Here is a 14,450-nt window from a genome sequence, read left to right on the forward strand (position 1 = left end):
AGTCTTAACCTACGAGACCCAATGTCATGTTAGCCATTTAAACACCGGTATGGCATCCACTCCGCCGAAACATTTCCTTGACCTTCTTAACCTCTGTACCCTAAAGGGCCAATCTGAACAATGTGTAAGACATAAACGCAAAATCCATATTAAAGAAAATACGAGTAAATCCAAGCCCTTGGTTTCTCTATCTACCGCTATAATATGTACTAGAATGAACTAAGATCTGATTAGTATGTCAAAGGGGATAATAAGAATAATTAGCCGTAATACTACGATTAAGCAGCGTTCCTAATGCACCTTGCCTGATGTATTGTTGCATGAATGATCTATAGGCCTTACTTGTTGGAGGCCGAAAGATAGTAAGCTTAGAGTTGAAGTAAATAATTGTATTACCTGCGAGCCCTGTAATAGAAATACCACTGATAAGATAAGTTATACGAGAAATATAATATATGAATATATAGAAACCTGGTTGAGCAGTAGGAGGTTGAAAAATACCCGTGAAAAGAATTATTATAGAGAATAGGACTATTATTAATTAGAGACATCCAAAGGAACGGAGGGTCTAGCAGACTGAATCAAGTATGTAACGAACGAAGGTCAGTAGGACATGTACCTCTAATGGATCAGATTCAATCTTGCGTATCAGAGATCATAGAGTCCATCAGAGACATCGTGGCAGTATTCATCAATCATTCCATCTCTAGCTACTCAAATCACATGTACAGCAGCATGAAAATGACCAACACAGTAGCTCTTATCGCACTCACAAACGGTGCCGGGCGCCCTACGCCATTGGTGATGATCTGCTCCGGCTCATATGTTCTTGGCATCGTCGAGTTTGTCGTGCCGTTCCAACAGTACCTCGCGAAGCAGTCTACGCATTTGGATGGCATATCCGTACCTGTGCGGACCAAGCTTCGTGCCAACACCGCGCAGCCTACGCAGGCGGGCCAGTCGGAGTCTATTGTGCCATTTCCCATGGTTGCGACGTTGTATCCGTTACGAATGATCTCGTTCCGCTCAGTATCACTGTATTCGAGGTCGAAGGTTGTGAAGTTGGACTGATATGTATACGGCGCGTTGGGGAGGTAAATAACCAGTGGTCCTGACGAGTTTTTGGAGTCAGTCACGCACCCGAAGAAGGTTGGACGGTTGTTGAGGCCAAAATTGATAAACGTATTTTGATCTGGGACCTTTGGGAACTCGCTATTTTGTGTCGAGGTGCCCTCCTTGGACCTCTGATACGTTGCCACGAGGGCCGTGCCGTTCGGCCATCGGGTCATAGTGTCAGCGGAGCCGTCAACGGCAAAGATGACATCGACCTGCCGGTCAGATAAGAGCAATGGATGAAAAGGAATGTTTTGTAAGTCTTCACCGCCATCGACGAGCGTGAGTATCGTGCTGTCCGCGTTTGAGTTGCTCTTGGGGTTGTATTTATAGAATGGGTTGGGCCAGTTGGCGATGTCCCTGTTTTCATCGCCAATATCCGCCAAAGTGTTGTTTATGGCGTCAAGTAAGAACTTTGGCACATTTTCAGCCTTGCCGATCTGTAAGAATGCCTGGTTAAACAATGACGATGAGGTCCCCATGACAAACCCAGCATTATCAACCCCAGCGATGCAGTCTCCACCCCGTTTGATAGTACCGTTGTCGAAGTCAGAGCCGACATATTTCAGAGGCGCAAAGGCAGCAAGCCCCGGATCGTAGGATCCCATTTCCCATGGGTTGAACTCCACAATAGTGGAATTGTCTGCTATCTGAAGCTGTCCCGATGTCCGTTCCACTGCAACTATGATGGGCATAGGTGCCCTCGCGACGGCGAATTCGGTGTCATTCGCCACCGATGAGAAGGTATAAGCTAAGGCAACTGTTACCCTTTTATTCCGATAATGGCCAAAGAGTTCATACCTGGCCCTCCATCGCTTGCATTGATGAGCTGGTACGACAAGGCCCTTCCCCAATAATCGGTTATAGTCTTATTGTAGCCCGCATCGACTTTATCCTTTACATCTTGGTACAGCTCGCGGTAATACTTTGTTACAGATAAGTCTGCCGGTCCTAGATTTTATCAAAGTGAGCAAATGCCATTCGGAATTTCTCCATCAGGATTTTGGCCCTAACAAACCTTCAATGATTGACTCATCAAACTGCCAAAGGCTATCTAAGAAGCCACTGGTTGCGTGAATAATGGACTCTACCGTCGTGAAGTTCTGCATGTAGAGACTTCCCACAACCCAACTGCCCCCAGATAGTCCACTGAGGTATGTTGCAGCCTGGAGAATACCGCCCAATTGGCCTTCACTTGTCGACCCTGTGGTTCGGTTGTCGAATGCGGCGATGGCACCGGCACCGTTCATCATGGCCCGATACCCCCCGCCAGAGATGGCAATGCCGATCCGCGGCAACACGCCGTCATCACTCACGATGCCATTCACATACGCGTCAATGTCAATGTCGCCAATGTTGGCTCGAGTGAGGACGTCTTTTAATGCTGAGATGGTATTATTGGCGCGAAGCTCCAGCCATGACGTTTCGTTAGATGACAGTGTCGTTGCCTTGCGGATGACCGGCCGACTCTCTGGGCATGAGATTTGGCCAGGGGCGTAGCCATCAGGGGCATCTGGAACGGCCCTCGGCTCAGAAAATGAAAAGGTTTCCCTATTCGTGATGCCATACTGCGCTACTGAGTTACAGATTCAATCGAGGCTCACTCTTGATGCTTAAAATTGAACATACCGGTGGATGAGGCCAGCAGCACTGCCAATTGGATCAACCGACCGCATGCCGGCATCGTGTAATTTTAAGTCAGCCTGGTGCTGTATAATATAATGGTGTTGTACAATCAGTCAACTGAGTTAACAGCAACAGGAGAATTGACAAGGCAACAAATTGATCAATTTGAGGGTGAGAGCGGCTCTCAAGTCCTCTCCTTTGCTAAATTGGTGTTTACATCCGAGGCATGCTACCCAGGGCCAAGGTTTATGTCCCATGATAGCCAACGGTACTTTTGTCATAGCTACGTAATCATCTTTGTGGACTTGCATTCCGCATCCCTTTAAGATTGATACCACACACACTACTTCGTGAACGTTGCAGGGTCATGCACCATTCGAAAGGCGAGAGATCGCACTGTCCAATGAAATAATGGCAGTTAGGGCAAGCCGTTTAAATCCCCCCACTGCTTTGAGCTTATGGTCCCGTAGGTTCATAAGGGATGATCATATGGCACATGAATTTTCAGCTGACACATTCGTGGCTGCATCTTGTATTCATCTAACTTTGGGGGAACCCACCTCCTGGAGCCTTAGCGCACTCTAGGGGATACATGATGACAGCTGCGAACACACCACCATCCAACCTAGAATCTGTCATTCGAGCTTGTTTCTATTGGAGATGTCAGACTCTCAGATAGAAGGCTATTACCATTGGTGGTCAATTGACCAAATACGAAGACAACGACAGCCTGAATTTCCCACCCACCCAGGACTTTGACGGTGAAAGCATCCGGCGCACGAAGGCAGTCGAATTTGTTTGGCCCGACATAGGGTACGTTCCACAGAAACGCCATCTTGTTGTTCGCTTCGAATCCAACGACTCAATATGTAAGAGTCCTCAATCCCCCAGCCTATGTGGCGCGACTTGCAGCGCAACATGCCGCTTTCCCCTGCCAATATCGTCTACGGCGGCCCTGTATCTGGCGTGTCCATCCACGGCCCATGGTCAAGACTGGGGGACTGGGACTCGGGATCAAGTTCCTCATTAGTATGGTTCAGAAATACGACTAAGAGCTCCCTCGTGCCCATATTGCTGCTGATTTGGGGGGCATAACACGACTGGTAGTCTAATAGTGAACAGAGGAGAAGAGGCCAACTTTGTAAATGGCTTAGTTTAGCAAATGTCGTAGAGAGATAAATATATTAGCCTAATATAATGTCTATTGCTTTGCTTGAGGATTTATAGGCCAGCATTGGCAGCTTGTAACTTAGTTGCGGGCATTACGCATTGCTCTTCTTTCATCTAACAGATCCCTACAGTGGTAAACTTCCACGCGCAAACACATGTCAGTCTCCTGAAAAGTCTTGTCACTTTGGCACCATACTACCAGCTAGGTCAGGTATGAGTCAACCAGCTGCGCTCAGCATCAGCGAACATCTTTAGCCAACCTGAGTTGCAATCAGGACCTATAAATAAGTCCGCGCCTTCCAAGGTCTTGCTTCTTTCACGGTCTTACTTCTTCCAAGGTCTTGCAACAAAACTATCAACATGGATTGCCTCGATCATCAACAAGGCCGGAGTCGACGCTTCAAGCAAGGGCGGCGATATCATCACCCTCCCGATGATAAAGATGAGTCAGATCATCATACTTATGGCAAGCCGCTGTATGACTCTGTGAGGGGTAGACACCAACGGCCAAGGGGGTGTGAACATGTCAACGGTCGACCGAGTTTGGAGACCTTGATTAGCGAGGCGCATTCACAAACTAAATCGTCCCACTATCAACGATTGCACAATAGCGCATCAGCTAGGTCGAGTCAAACGAGCGGCCACAGGGCTGTGTCGACTGCAAAGAAGCGCAGCAAGAGCGAGCACGCCGTGGGAAAGGGTATCCGTACGGGAGCGGAGGTGGCTTTTCGAATTCGAAATGATAGAGGATCCTGGGTTGGCGAGAAGGGGATCAAAGTTGCGAGTGCGGCCATAGCGTCAGCAACCATCGACTTTATGCTGGGTGCTGATCCAAAGAAACATTCTCTAGCGCACATTGCGGTTTCGATGGTTGAAGGAGTTGTTACAGACGGTATTACGAATGGCTAAGAATAACCATCTGCGGTTGTATCTCTTTGAGCGGCACAAGCCATCAACAAGGTCACGACAAGGGTCGGGAGCCAATTAAAATGAGCGCTACTGGAGGTACTTTCCTCTGCACTTATTCTTGGTGGTGATAAAAGTACCAGCAGTCAGCCGTATTACAAATAGGTACATCACACACTTTACAGCCGTATCGAGTCATGACCTTCTGCTGATTTCCTGATATCGGCTGCAAAAGACCTTCTTTTTCCTTCCTTTTTTTAAATGGTCGAGGTTGACCCTGCCGGCAGCCTTTACAAGCAAGGCAGTCGGAATATTTGCCTGTATAGACATGATTGATATCTCTTTGTAGGTGATTTTGCCGTGCTTCCGTATCTTCAGTGTCTTCTTCCTTCCCGGTTCGACCTCTCTTCCTTACGTTGCTCTCAGTTGCGTATCTGTTAAAAATAGCGTTATAAATGCATTCCTTCCAAGCTCGAAGTGTGGTATAGGGCTTCCAACGGGGCTGTATCGTCTTTTTCTGCAAAATAAAGCTATTCGCAAGGGCGACTTCAAGAAGGAAGGACCACAGCAGAGCCTGCCAAGGGCCACGGCGAAAACGATGCTCATATGTTGTATATGACCTTATCTGATCACCGCGGTCAACGTGATTCATTTCATCGTTATACTGAGCAGCAACAGTAGGAATAGGGATCATCTTGAAGGTCTCACCGTTGAAGACCTGCTGTAGGCGTTGTGACTCTGCCTTTGTGCCTCTTTTGGTGGGCAATTTCCTCTTTTTTAGTGTGCGCTCGTGAGGCCCGCTGCCTAGCACAGTTGAAAGGAAGAGCACGATGCTGCTATCTTTCCAAGCGATCTGGATGACCTAGAAAGGACAAGGAGAGACAGATTAGTAAGGGAAATAGATAGAAAAATGTCCATAACTATTGATCAGGCGTCGGGATGAGGATTATCTCATTATATTTAAGCAAGCTGCCGTTTGGAGTCTTTCCCGTATCTTTAATGTGCTTTATCTCAGTGGAGATGCCGCAGTTAGGGCGTGCGGTGCCTGTAGCACCAAAGCCATGCTGCCGAAGTAGGCGAAATAGCTGTGGTGAGGAGAAAAGGTTATCTGTGAATACGTGATGTGTCTGTGGTTGTAGCCTTTCTAATAGATAAAATATGACACTTTGTGTATTGCTAAGAGGAACTTCGGCCTGTAGCTTTCCCTTCTTGCCGGAGGATTTTGGTGTAGGTAGCTCGACTGTGATAGCTTGATACGGCGATGCCTTTATATGCCAAAGCCACTGCAGAAAGTAGCCCTGTTGCGCAATAACCCAGACTTTAAACCTCACAGGCGTAGGTTTATTCTTGACGACTGTTGTCTCTTTTGATCTGCCTGTAAAAGGGACTATACACTTATCTACAGTGAGGTTAATCCCGGGAATATAGAGCTCAATAGATACCTTTTGTATGTGGCTAGACTACTTTTCAGCCGCTTGAAAGGTCTTTGGAAGATCGCTCTCATCCCTCACATCGAGCTTAGTGTAGTCAAAAGTGCGGAAATACCTCGTAATCAGCTCGAACTTCCGTAACGGCATGAATTTAATGATCGAGTAAAGAGGGCGTTGATTTCCTAGGCTAGGGGACTTCTAATGGTCCTTAATCGATATTTCCCTATGAATTCCTATATAAATAAGGATACCGAGCCACATATACGCAGTTGCGGTGGAGATGCCCTCCCATTTGAGAATTCGTGACTGTTTGGAAAGGGGGGTATTCCAGTTGTCAATAACGCCATTTTCGAGCAGGTAAGCGACCCATTCATTAGTATATTCGATCCATGACTATACTAGGGAAATAGGCACAAAAAGCTGGAATAGTTCAAGTGGTTCCTGGGGAAGAGGGTTGATCTTGAAATCACGATATTTGATGTTGAAAGGTTGAAAATCATCACCGCGGCCCTCTTCGGGAGGGAAATTCGGCACACCCGTTGGGTCGTTAGCTGCCCTCAAAGGCGGGTTATCAAAGCTGTGATCATCTATGAAATCAGGTATCTTTTGAGAGCTCATTGTTCTATTCAAGACTCTCTATGGGCAATTTGTATGAGGACTTCGTTGTGTTGAAGGAAAGAGTTGTCTGACGAGAACTTCATGTACCCCGCAGGTACTAGTGGAGCTAGTGAGCTATAGTGGGGCGAGTGACCTGTTGATGGCTTGTGCCGCTCAAAGAGATAGCTATGCAACCACCGACGGTAAATGCGAAGCGGGCTGTGGAGGGCGTCATGTTATATGGCCAGGCAAACTCGAAATTTCTTACTCGCTATGCATTGACATTTGCCACAAGTCATACGTTTAACGCGGTAGGGCCCAGAAGCTCTTACAAAATGCCATACGGCTGTATCGTCTATAGGATCGGTCCGACTTCAAACTGGCGCCAGTACAATAGCTGGCCTGATTAACCTTTCAACATGTTGGAGCCGTGAACCCGCAACATCAGTCACCCCTCTCGTTAACTTCAGCTCGTTGAACTTCCGGACTCCGTTCCGGTCGTGTCACACATTCTGACTTACACAACGGAAAACTGAAATGCTGCCGTTGAGACCAAGGGTCAATGCATTGTCTGTGATAGACATGTGCGCATTTCAAACGTCAAACGTTAACCAAATCCCTCAAGACTTCGAGGCATATGGCACTAAATAATTTAAATAGTTAGCATGTAAAAGCAAAAAGAGAAAAAAAAGGAAAGAGAAAAAAAACAGGAACGTACCAGAGTTCTAACGAATGGGATGTGTGTGAAGCCAAGAATGACTGTGATTTGGACGCCTGGGGAAATCTGTAGTTTTGAGCTGGACTTGTGGTGTCGAGAGTTTGGAGACCAATTGTACCCTTCGGGGCGTCCTCCCGACTCTCAATATCCACCTGTGTTACTGAGTGTTGTCTTCTCCGATTTGATATGCATCTTGATCGTCAGTGTCGAGACACAAGCTGCTATAGAAAAAAAAGGCACTGCCGGCCAAGGGCCATTAGGGCCACCACGGTTACTAAGAGTGCAGCAATCACGCCCACCATGGACGAAATCGATAGCTCGGATCGAATCCGTTTGCAGTAGTTGAATTTGAGTAGCTGGTTCCGTCCATGGCGTATGCAAAGCCTCGGGTATGCGAATAATTCCAGCGATTAGGGTCGAGAATACAGCATCCGTGTCAAAGTTAGAGTTAGGCAAAGTGTCAGGTTTTTCCCACAAATTACGATTTAAATATAGGCTTTATAAGAATAACTCATCTTGTCACAGTGTTTCGCTAAGCGCCGGGTTAATTGAGCATACCTTTTTTGACGAGGATAGTGAGAAGGCTAGGCGAATTTCATGCTACGGAACCATAGGGTTTAATAGGCCGAGGAGTGCAATTACTGGTTAACCCGTATGCAGAAATTGATCTGTATTCTGATTGTGTTCTGTCTTTATTGCGCTGCGGCTTTGCAATTTCCCCTCTTTTTAGGTAAATATATTATACTATTCCTAATTAAGCTTCTTCTTAGTTATTTAACTTAGCTTTTACCAATTCGAGGTTCCTTTGGCCAAAACTGGCTGCTAATAGCCTTGTATAGGGTAGCTCCGGTTTAACAAGTGTAACCATCATAAATAGTTACTATAAGTAAGTATAGTATTTATAGGTAATTATAGTAAAGTAATTACTAAGGATTTAAATATATATAAAAGTAATTATATTTAATAGCGTGAAATTTATAAGGTATATATATAAGATAACTAAGGAGATTATAATATAAATTTTACTTACCGGATTATCTGCGACACAATTAGTACTATGGATTAAACGTAGAGGGACTAAGATTGAATGACTGTCATGTTGGTATTGGCAGATTTTGGCGGATCGATGATTGCAGGAGGAAGAAACAGCTGCTATGCATACAGCTCGGAAGATTCTTCTTAACAACCCTCACTATAAAGTTGAGTTATTGCCCTATGTTACGATCCCAGTTCTCACGTCACGTGTACCCCACATTTTTCACCAATTAGATAGAGTCACCACGCGCTACTAGATTGAACCAATAAGCGCCAAGGACGGATCACCGCCAAGATTGAGTGATCACCAGCGACTCTTAGGAATCACTGGCGACTATCAGAATCACTCGGTGATCCTGATATAATTCAAGCGACCACCTCTAGTATATATACATTCACTTAGCATTAGTTAGTACACTTAGCTCGACAGCTATCAATAAAACATCTTTACCTGAATACGCCTGACCCGCTCTATTCACTATTAAGAGACGTGACACTTCGCACCGCTCAGTATCACACGCCCTACGACTCTGCCAACATAAACTTAGAACGGACTAGTTTATCCCTTGGAAAACCCAACCGTCACACCCTAATATATATATTGGTGGGAAAGTAAGTTATTGGGAGAACCTTGATTTAATATAATGAGTTTTTGATACATATGGGTATTTTATTGAAGATTGGAGTTATTAAGAGGCTTAGACTTGCATTTATTAGTAAAGTACAGAAATAGATAAATAAACTCTACTTAGCTATAAAACTTGAGGTTAATAATAAGGTTAGTAATACCTAAGATAAATATAATAATAATAATACATAAAAGCTACTTATAGAAATAGAAATAAAGTACACTTTAAGGCCTATTTATATCCCTTTATATAATATTAATAAGTTTTATATTATATTCTATATCTAGTTTAAGTCAGTAAGTATATAATATTTAGTTTTTAACTTATAACTTTCTGATTTTTAGTTTAACCTTAAAATCCTTTGGTTTAACAAACCAGTGATTCAGAGTATTCCATGATGTAATACCATCCTGCATCTCAAAGTCAAAGTCCCGCAAGATTCTTGGAATTAGTTTTGAAATTTCCAAATGAGAGACATGCCTTCCTATACAAGTTCGCGCACCCATACCAAACTACACCCAACAGGGTTTGTCAACAATCAGTTCTTTGAGGAATTATATTCAGCCTTTTACTCACAGGAATCCAATGGCGGTTTAAAAAAGCGAGCTTGTTTTTGTCCTGGTCTAACCATCGTTCTGGTCGAAAATCTGTTGCATCCGGGCCAAAGATCAGCTGGCTATAGTGCTCCACCCAAGTGTTGACACCAACGACGGTCTAAATAAAAGTCAGTCAATTATCCAACAACGCTGTGAATAGAATGGACATGAGCACTTACCCCTGCTGGGAAGAATTGGTCACATATAGTGGCACCACCCTCAGGCACTATCCTTTCCAGAGGCAGTCCTGTTGCAGGGTGCATTCGTAATATCTCTTTAATGACGGCCTGTAAATACGGCATGTCCTGAGTCTGCTTAAAGCTAAAACACTTTGATGAGTTGGTGCGATCTTGACGATCAATTTCTTGTCTGAGCTTTTCCATTGCTTGTGGATATTTAAGCAAATAATATAGTGTGGCAGTCAAGGTGACTCCTGTTGTGTCTGAGCCAGCGGCGATGTTCTGCAAACAACCTAACCAAGCGTATAGTTTGGTGTATTTTACTGGGTCCTTATGATGGCGTGCCATGAGCTTGGTCATGAAGTCCGTTCGCTCTTCATTGTTATCTCCTTCTGTTGACATAGCTTTGGGTACTGCTTGGTGCTCGGCCATACATTGTGTGGCGAAATCGGAAATTGCTTGAAATTTTGAGAATTGTAATTGTGGTAGAACGCCTTGGACGGCAAGCATGGCTTTATAAAGACCCGGAAAGATACCGGTCAGACTCCCAAATTTGACACTGCTGTCCAGAGTGGACATCATATTGTCTATATCGCGACCAGCGTCGAGAAAGCCCAAACTTTTCGAAAAGGTTATCATAGAAATAACATCGAAGGCATAGCATTGGAACCAGTGGCCCATGTCCGCGTCTATGCCGACCTTCTGTGTTTTGTCGTCACTCGCCATCTCCCAAAGCCGCTGATCGAATAATTCGGCGCATTCATCGACAAACGCTTCGTAGGATACCATAGAAGATAAAGAGTATGCACTTTGGTATAGTCGTCTCTTCTGAGCATGGGCTTGGATATTTGACTCTGAGAATAGGTCCCTCGAAATGAGGGGGTTGCCAAATGCGCTATACCAGGGTGACTTGGCGTATTTAGCTCCAGAAGTAATGCTGTAAATCCCTTGGGTGGCATCCATGTGGCTCAAGCTATATCGATTCGGACCCAAACGAACGATAAGGCCAAACTTTTCATGAAGAGCGATATTGACCTTTTCAAAGTCGCCGCGTTTGACTTGCAGGAAGTACCAAATGTCTGAAAAACGGGCTAGGAATGGCCCAGGGATCTTCCGCAGCGGTGATGAGATGGTGCGATAAAGATACAACATAATAGATACGCCTAGAAACACTGTAAGGACAGACTGAAGGGTATTTTCAAGATGATAAAGAGCCATGCTGCCAGAGTCTGCGGATTGAAGGCGGATAGATAATAATCAACTTTTCAATAATGGAAAGCAGGGTTTGATTGTCAAAATCCCCTCACTCCTGACAGCCGGATGTTAATTATATATAGTAATTATTCGTGTGATTCAGGTGCTTTTATTTAGCTCCACATATACAAACAATCCTAGACTGGTATTGACTCTCAACTCCAGGCTTTACAGCTGGTAAGGATATGAAATAATGTAATCGTACAGACTTGGTATCTCGCATAGACCAATCGGCCTTTGCTAACTTCTATTTAGACCCGAGATTCCATAAAATTCCGAACTAAGCCTATGTATTTAGGAGAGAGTTTTCTACCAACCGGACGGTCATGTTGTCTATGCTACGAATACCCAAGTTCGGGCGGCAGTTCATCATCTGAAACGAGATCGATATACCAAGACAGGTGTCCCGACTGATGTCCGCTATTTTCCAGGGGTGTGGGTCGTAATTGTAAAGAGCGGTCACATATTCAGGCATAGCGATTGAAAGGTATTCCGCGTTAGCTCAAGCCCCGGCCGTCTATTACGCCGCAAGGCGTTGTATTTAGTTCGGACATTGGAGAAAGCCCGACACGTCCTGACTAGTGTGTGACAAAGACTTGGGCTCGGTGTCACTGAAGATACGTCACAATACGGGAGGCCAAGTAGAGACAGAAAGGAAAAAGGGGTTAGGCCAGCCCCCCGAAAGCGAGGATACTAGCACCGATACCATTGTTTTCTTGTCCGTTTTGTCATTGCCTTCGTCGTCACTCACGGCTCAACGATACCGAATTCACCAGCACCGGCTTTGTATATCCGGACTATTATAGACTAGGTGTACAAGACTATAATCAAAGGAGTAAATATTTGAAGGTAATAGTAGTTACTACTTACTGAAAATTTATTACTTTGAAAAGTCTTTCTAATGCTATTATCTAGGCGATATATTAGCGCTTCGGAGACCCATGAGTTATAGATTAAGTAGGCAGCCTATGTTCATAAAACGCTAAATATAGGAAGGATAACGTATGCGATAAGCGAGCGGGACAGACAAGCGAGCGGGACAAAAATCCCTCACCTTACATTAATACTATCAGATCAATTAATTCTCAACCAAATAACATGTCACAATCTACTATTGAGGCTCATATTATTCTTGCACTTCAGGCCTATCAGGGAGACCCAAAACTAAGTCTGCGACGAGCTGCATTTCTCTATAATGTCCCCTTCCAGACCCTCCACTACCGATCTCAGGGTCGTCAGGCTCGCGTCGATTGTATTCCTAATGGTCGGAAACTATCTGATCAGGAGGAACAGATTATAGTTGAGTATATTCTGAATCTAGATTCGCGAGGATTTCCCTCTCGGCATCGCGACGTTGAAGAAATGGCGAATCGACTGCTTACTGAACGCGACGCATCACCAGTTGGCAAGCGCTGGGCTATCAATTTTATTAAACGGCAACCACAGCTCAAGACGCGTTCTTTTCGTAAATATAACTATCGGAGAGCTCAATGCGAAGATCCAACCACTATTCGCAACTGGTTCAGGCTAGTAGAGAACACAATCGCAAAGTATAGTATCAGATTAGATAATATCTGGAACTTTGACGAGACCGGCTTTATGATGGGCGTTATATCAAGCGGTATAGTCATCACCAGCTCGGAAAGGCGTGGAAACCTAAAGTCAGTCCAGCCTGGAAACCGTGAATAGGTTACTGTGATTCAAGCGATCAATGCAGAAGGCCGAGCGATCGATCCATACATAGTGGTTGCAGGCCAATATCACCTTGCCAACTGGTACCAAGACAGCAACCTCCCGGGCACTTGGGCTATCGCCACGACCGCAAATGGCTAGACAGATAACGAGACGGGTCTCGACTGGCTGAAGCACTTTAATCGATGCACAAGTAACCGATCAGTTAGTCCCTATCGTCTTCTAATCCTCGATGGTCACGAAAGTCATTAATCCGTCGAATTCCAGCTATATTGTGAGGTTAACAACATTATCACCCTCTGCATGCCTCCTCATTCGTCGCACCTGCTTCAGCCACTTGACGTCGGGTGCTTCGGGCCGCTGAAAAAGGCATATGGTCGAGAAATAGAGCATCTGATCAGAAGGTCTATAACCCACGTTTCCAAGACCGAGTTCTTCCAGGCCTTTTACGCCGCCTTTTAATTAACTATGACCGAGTCAAATATCAAGGGGGGCTTTAGAGGAGCTGGCCTTGCTCCTTTTGACCCCGAAGTTGTTATCTCAAAGCTTGATGTGCAGCTACGGACTCTAACGCCTGTTGAAGAGGTGGCCTAACAAGCTTAAGCTTGGACTTCAAAGACCCCAAATACAGTCCTCGAGGCCGGATCACAGTCTAAATACCTTAGCGATCGAATCAGAAGACATCATAGTAGCTCCCCAGAGTCAATCCTTGAAGCTCTTCAGTCTCTTACAAAGGCAGTCACAAGGAATATGCAGAAGACTGCCTTGCTAGAGGCTGAGTGCCGAGAGCTACGTGAGGCAAATAGTATACTTAGCCGACGGCGCAGGGCAAAAAGGACACGCCTACAGAATAAAGGGAGCTTAACTATATAGGAAGGTCATAATTCAATTAATCAGATAGATGTAAGTACGCAGGTATTGGCCGAATCATCGAGAAGTGGTGGTCGAGGAAGGTCGGTTAGGCCGGGTGTTCGGCGATGTGGTGTATGCGGCAAGCCCGGGCATAATGCAAGGACCTGTCAGGTAGTTCCGGAGGCATCTGGAGATGAGTATAGTAATTGATTTTAATTGATCAGATAGTCTGTTGTATTTTTATTATAATTTGTCTTAAGAAGGTTGAGATTTTTGTCCCGCTCGCTTATCTGTCCCGCTCGCTTATCGCGTACGTTAGTAATAAGTAGTGTTTAAAACAGATCTCTGTAGCTTAAGACCTTCTAGGGAAAAGATCCATATTAGTAAATTCTTTATAAATATACTGCTTAATTTTTAGTTCACTGTAACTATTAGCCTTATTAAATTTAAATTGTCTTTCATAAACTGATGCTGTTGAGTATGCTAACTTTCAATTTTAAGGTGGCATATATCTCCCAGTAATAGACCTGCGTTCTTAGAAAGCCCTATGTGGTAAAGGTGATTGTATTGGAGGTAAGCAATCGTATAATTGAGAATAAGTGGCCTTGATCTCTGTACTGGCTGGAATAAAGCAGAGGAATAAAACCCGCCTT

General features: G+C 44.9%; 4 protein-coding genes across 4 annotated transcripts; 1 reads left to right on the forward strand and 3 right to left on the reverse strand.

Moving 5' to 3' along the window:
• Window positions 1-238: 238 nt before the first annotated feature.
• Window positions 239-541, reverse strand: EDB82DRAFT_437641 (uncharacterized protein; the record flags this gene model as incomplete). The annotated part of the gene is made up of 1 exon (XM_065607771.1): window positions 239-541. A coding segment is annotated over one exon (303 nt), but the record flags the coding sequence as incomplete, so codon positions are not given.
• Window positions 442-3,029, reverse strand: EDB82DRAFT_511439 (lysophospholipase catalytic domain-containing protein). The gene is made up of 4 exons (XM_065608899.1): window positions 2,743-3,029; window positions 2,132-2,689; window positions 1,915-2,064; window positions 442-1,864 (listed from the first exon to the last, which is right to left on the reverse strand). The coding sequence occupies exons 1-4, from the start codon at window positions 2,795-2,797 to the stop codon at window positions 720-722; spliced, it is 1,908 nt and encodes a 635-aa protein (XP_065463174.1). The 5' UTR covers window positions 2,798-3,029; the 3' UTR covers window positions 442-719.
• An 896-nt stretch (window positions 3,030-3,925) lies between these two features.
• On the forward strand, window positions 3,926-4,818 carry EDB82DRAFT_467026 (uncharacterized protein; the record flags this gene model as incomplete). The annotated part of the gene is made up of 2 exons (XM_065607914.1): window positions 3,926-4,493; window positions 4,539-4,818. Exons 1-2 carry the CDS (start codon window positions 4,270-4,272, stop codon window positions 4,816-4,818), a joined length of 504 nt encoding a protein of 167 aa, XP_065463175.1. The 5' UTR covers window positions 3,926-4,269.
• A 4,729-nt stretch (window positions 4,819-9,547) lies between these two features.
• On the reverse strand, window positions 9,548-11,151 carry EDB82DRAFT_547918 (cytochrome P450; the record flags this gene model as incomplete). Its single annotated transcript, XM_025736988.2, has 3 exons — window positions 9,548-9,736; window positions 9,801-9,938; window positions 10,000-11,151. 3 exons carry the CDS (start codon window positions 11,149-11,151, stop codon window positions 9,548-9,550), a joined length of 1,479 nt encoding a protein of 492 aa, XP_025591893.2.
• Between the last annotated feature and the right edge of the window lie 3,299 nt (window positions 11,152-14,450).

The sequence above is a fragment of the Fusarium venenatum genome (assembly GCF_020744135.1).
Source record: "Fusarium venenatum strain MPI-CAGE-CH-0201 chromosome Unknown EDB82scaffold_4, whole genome shotgun sequence".
Lineage (NCBI taxonomy): Eukaryota > Fungi > Ascomycota > Sordariomycetes > Hypocreales > Nectriaceae > Fusarium > Fusarium venenatum.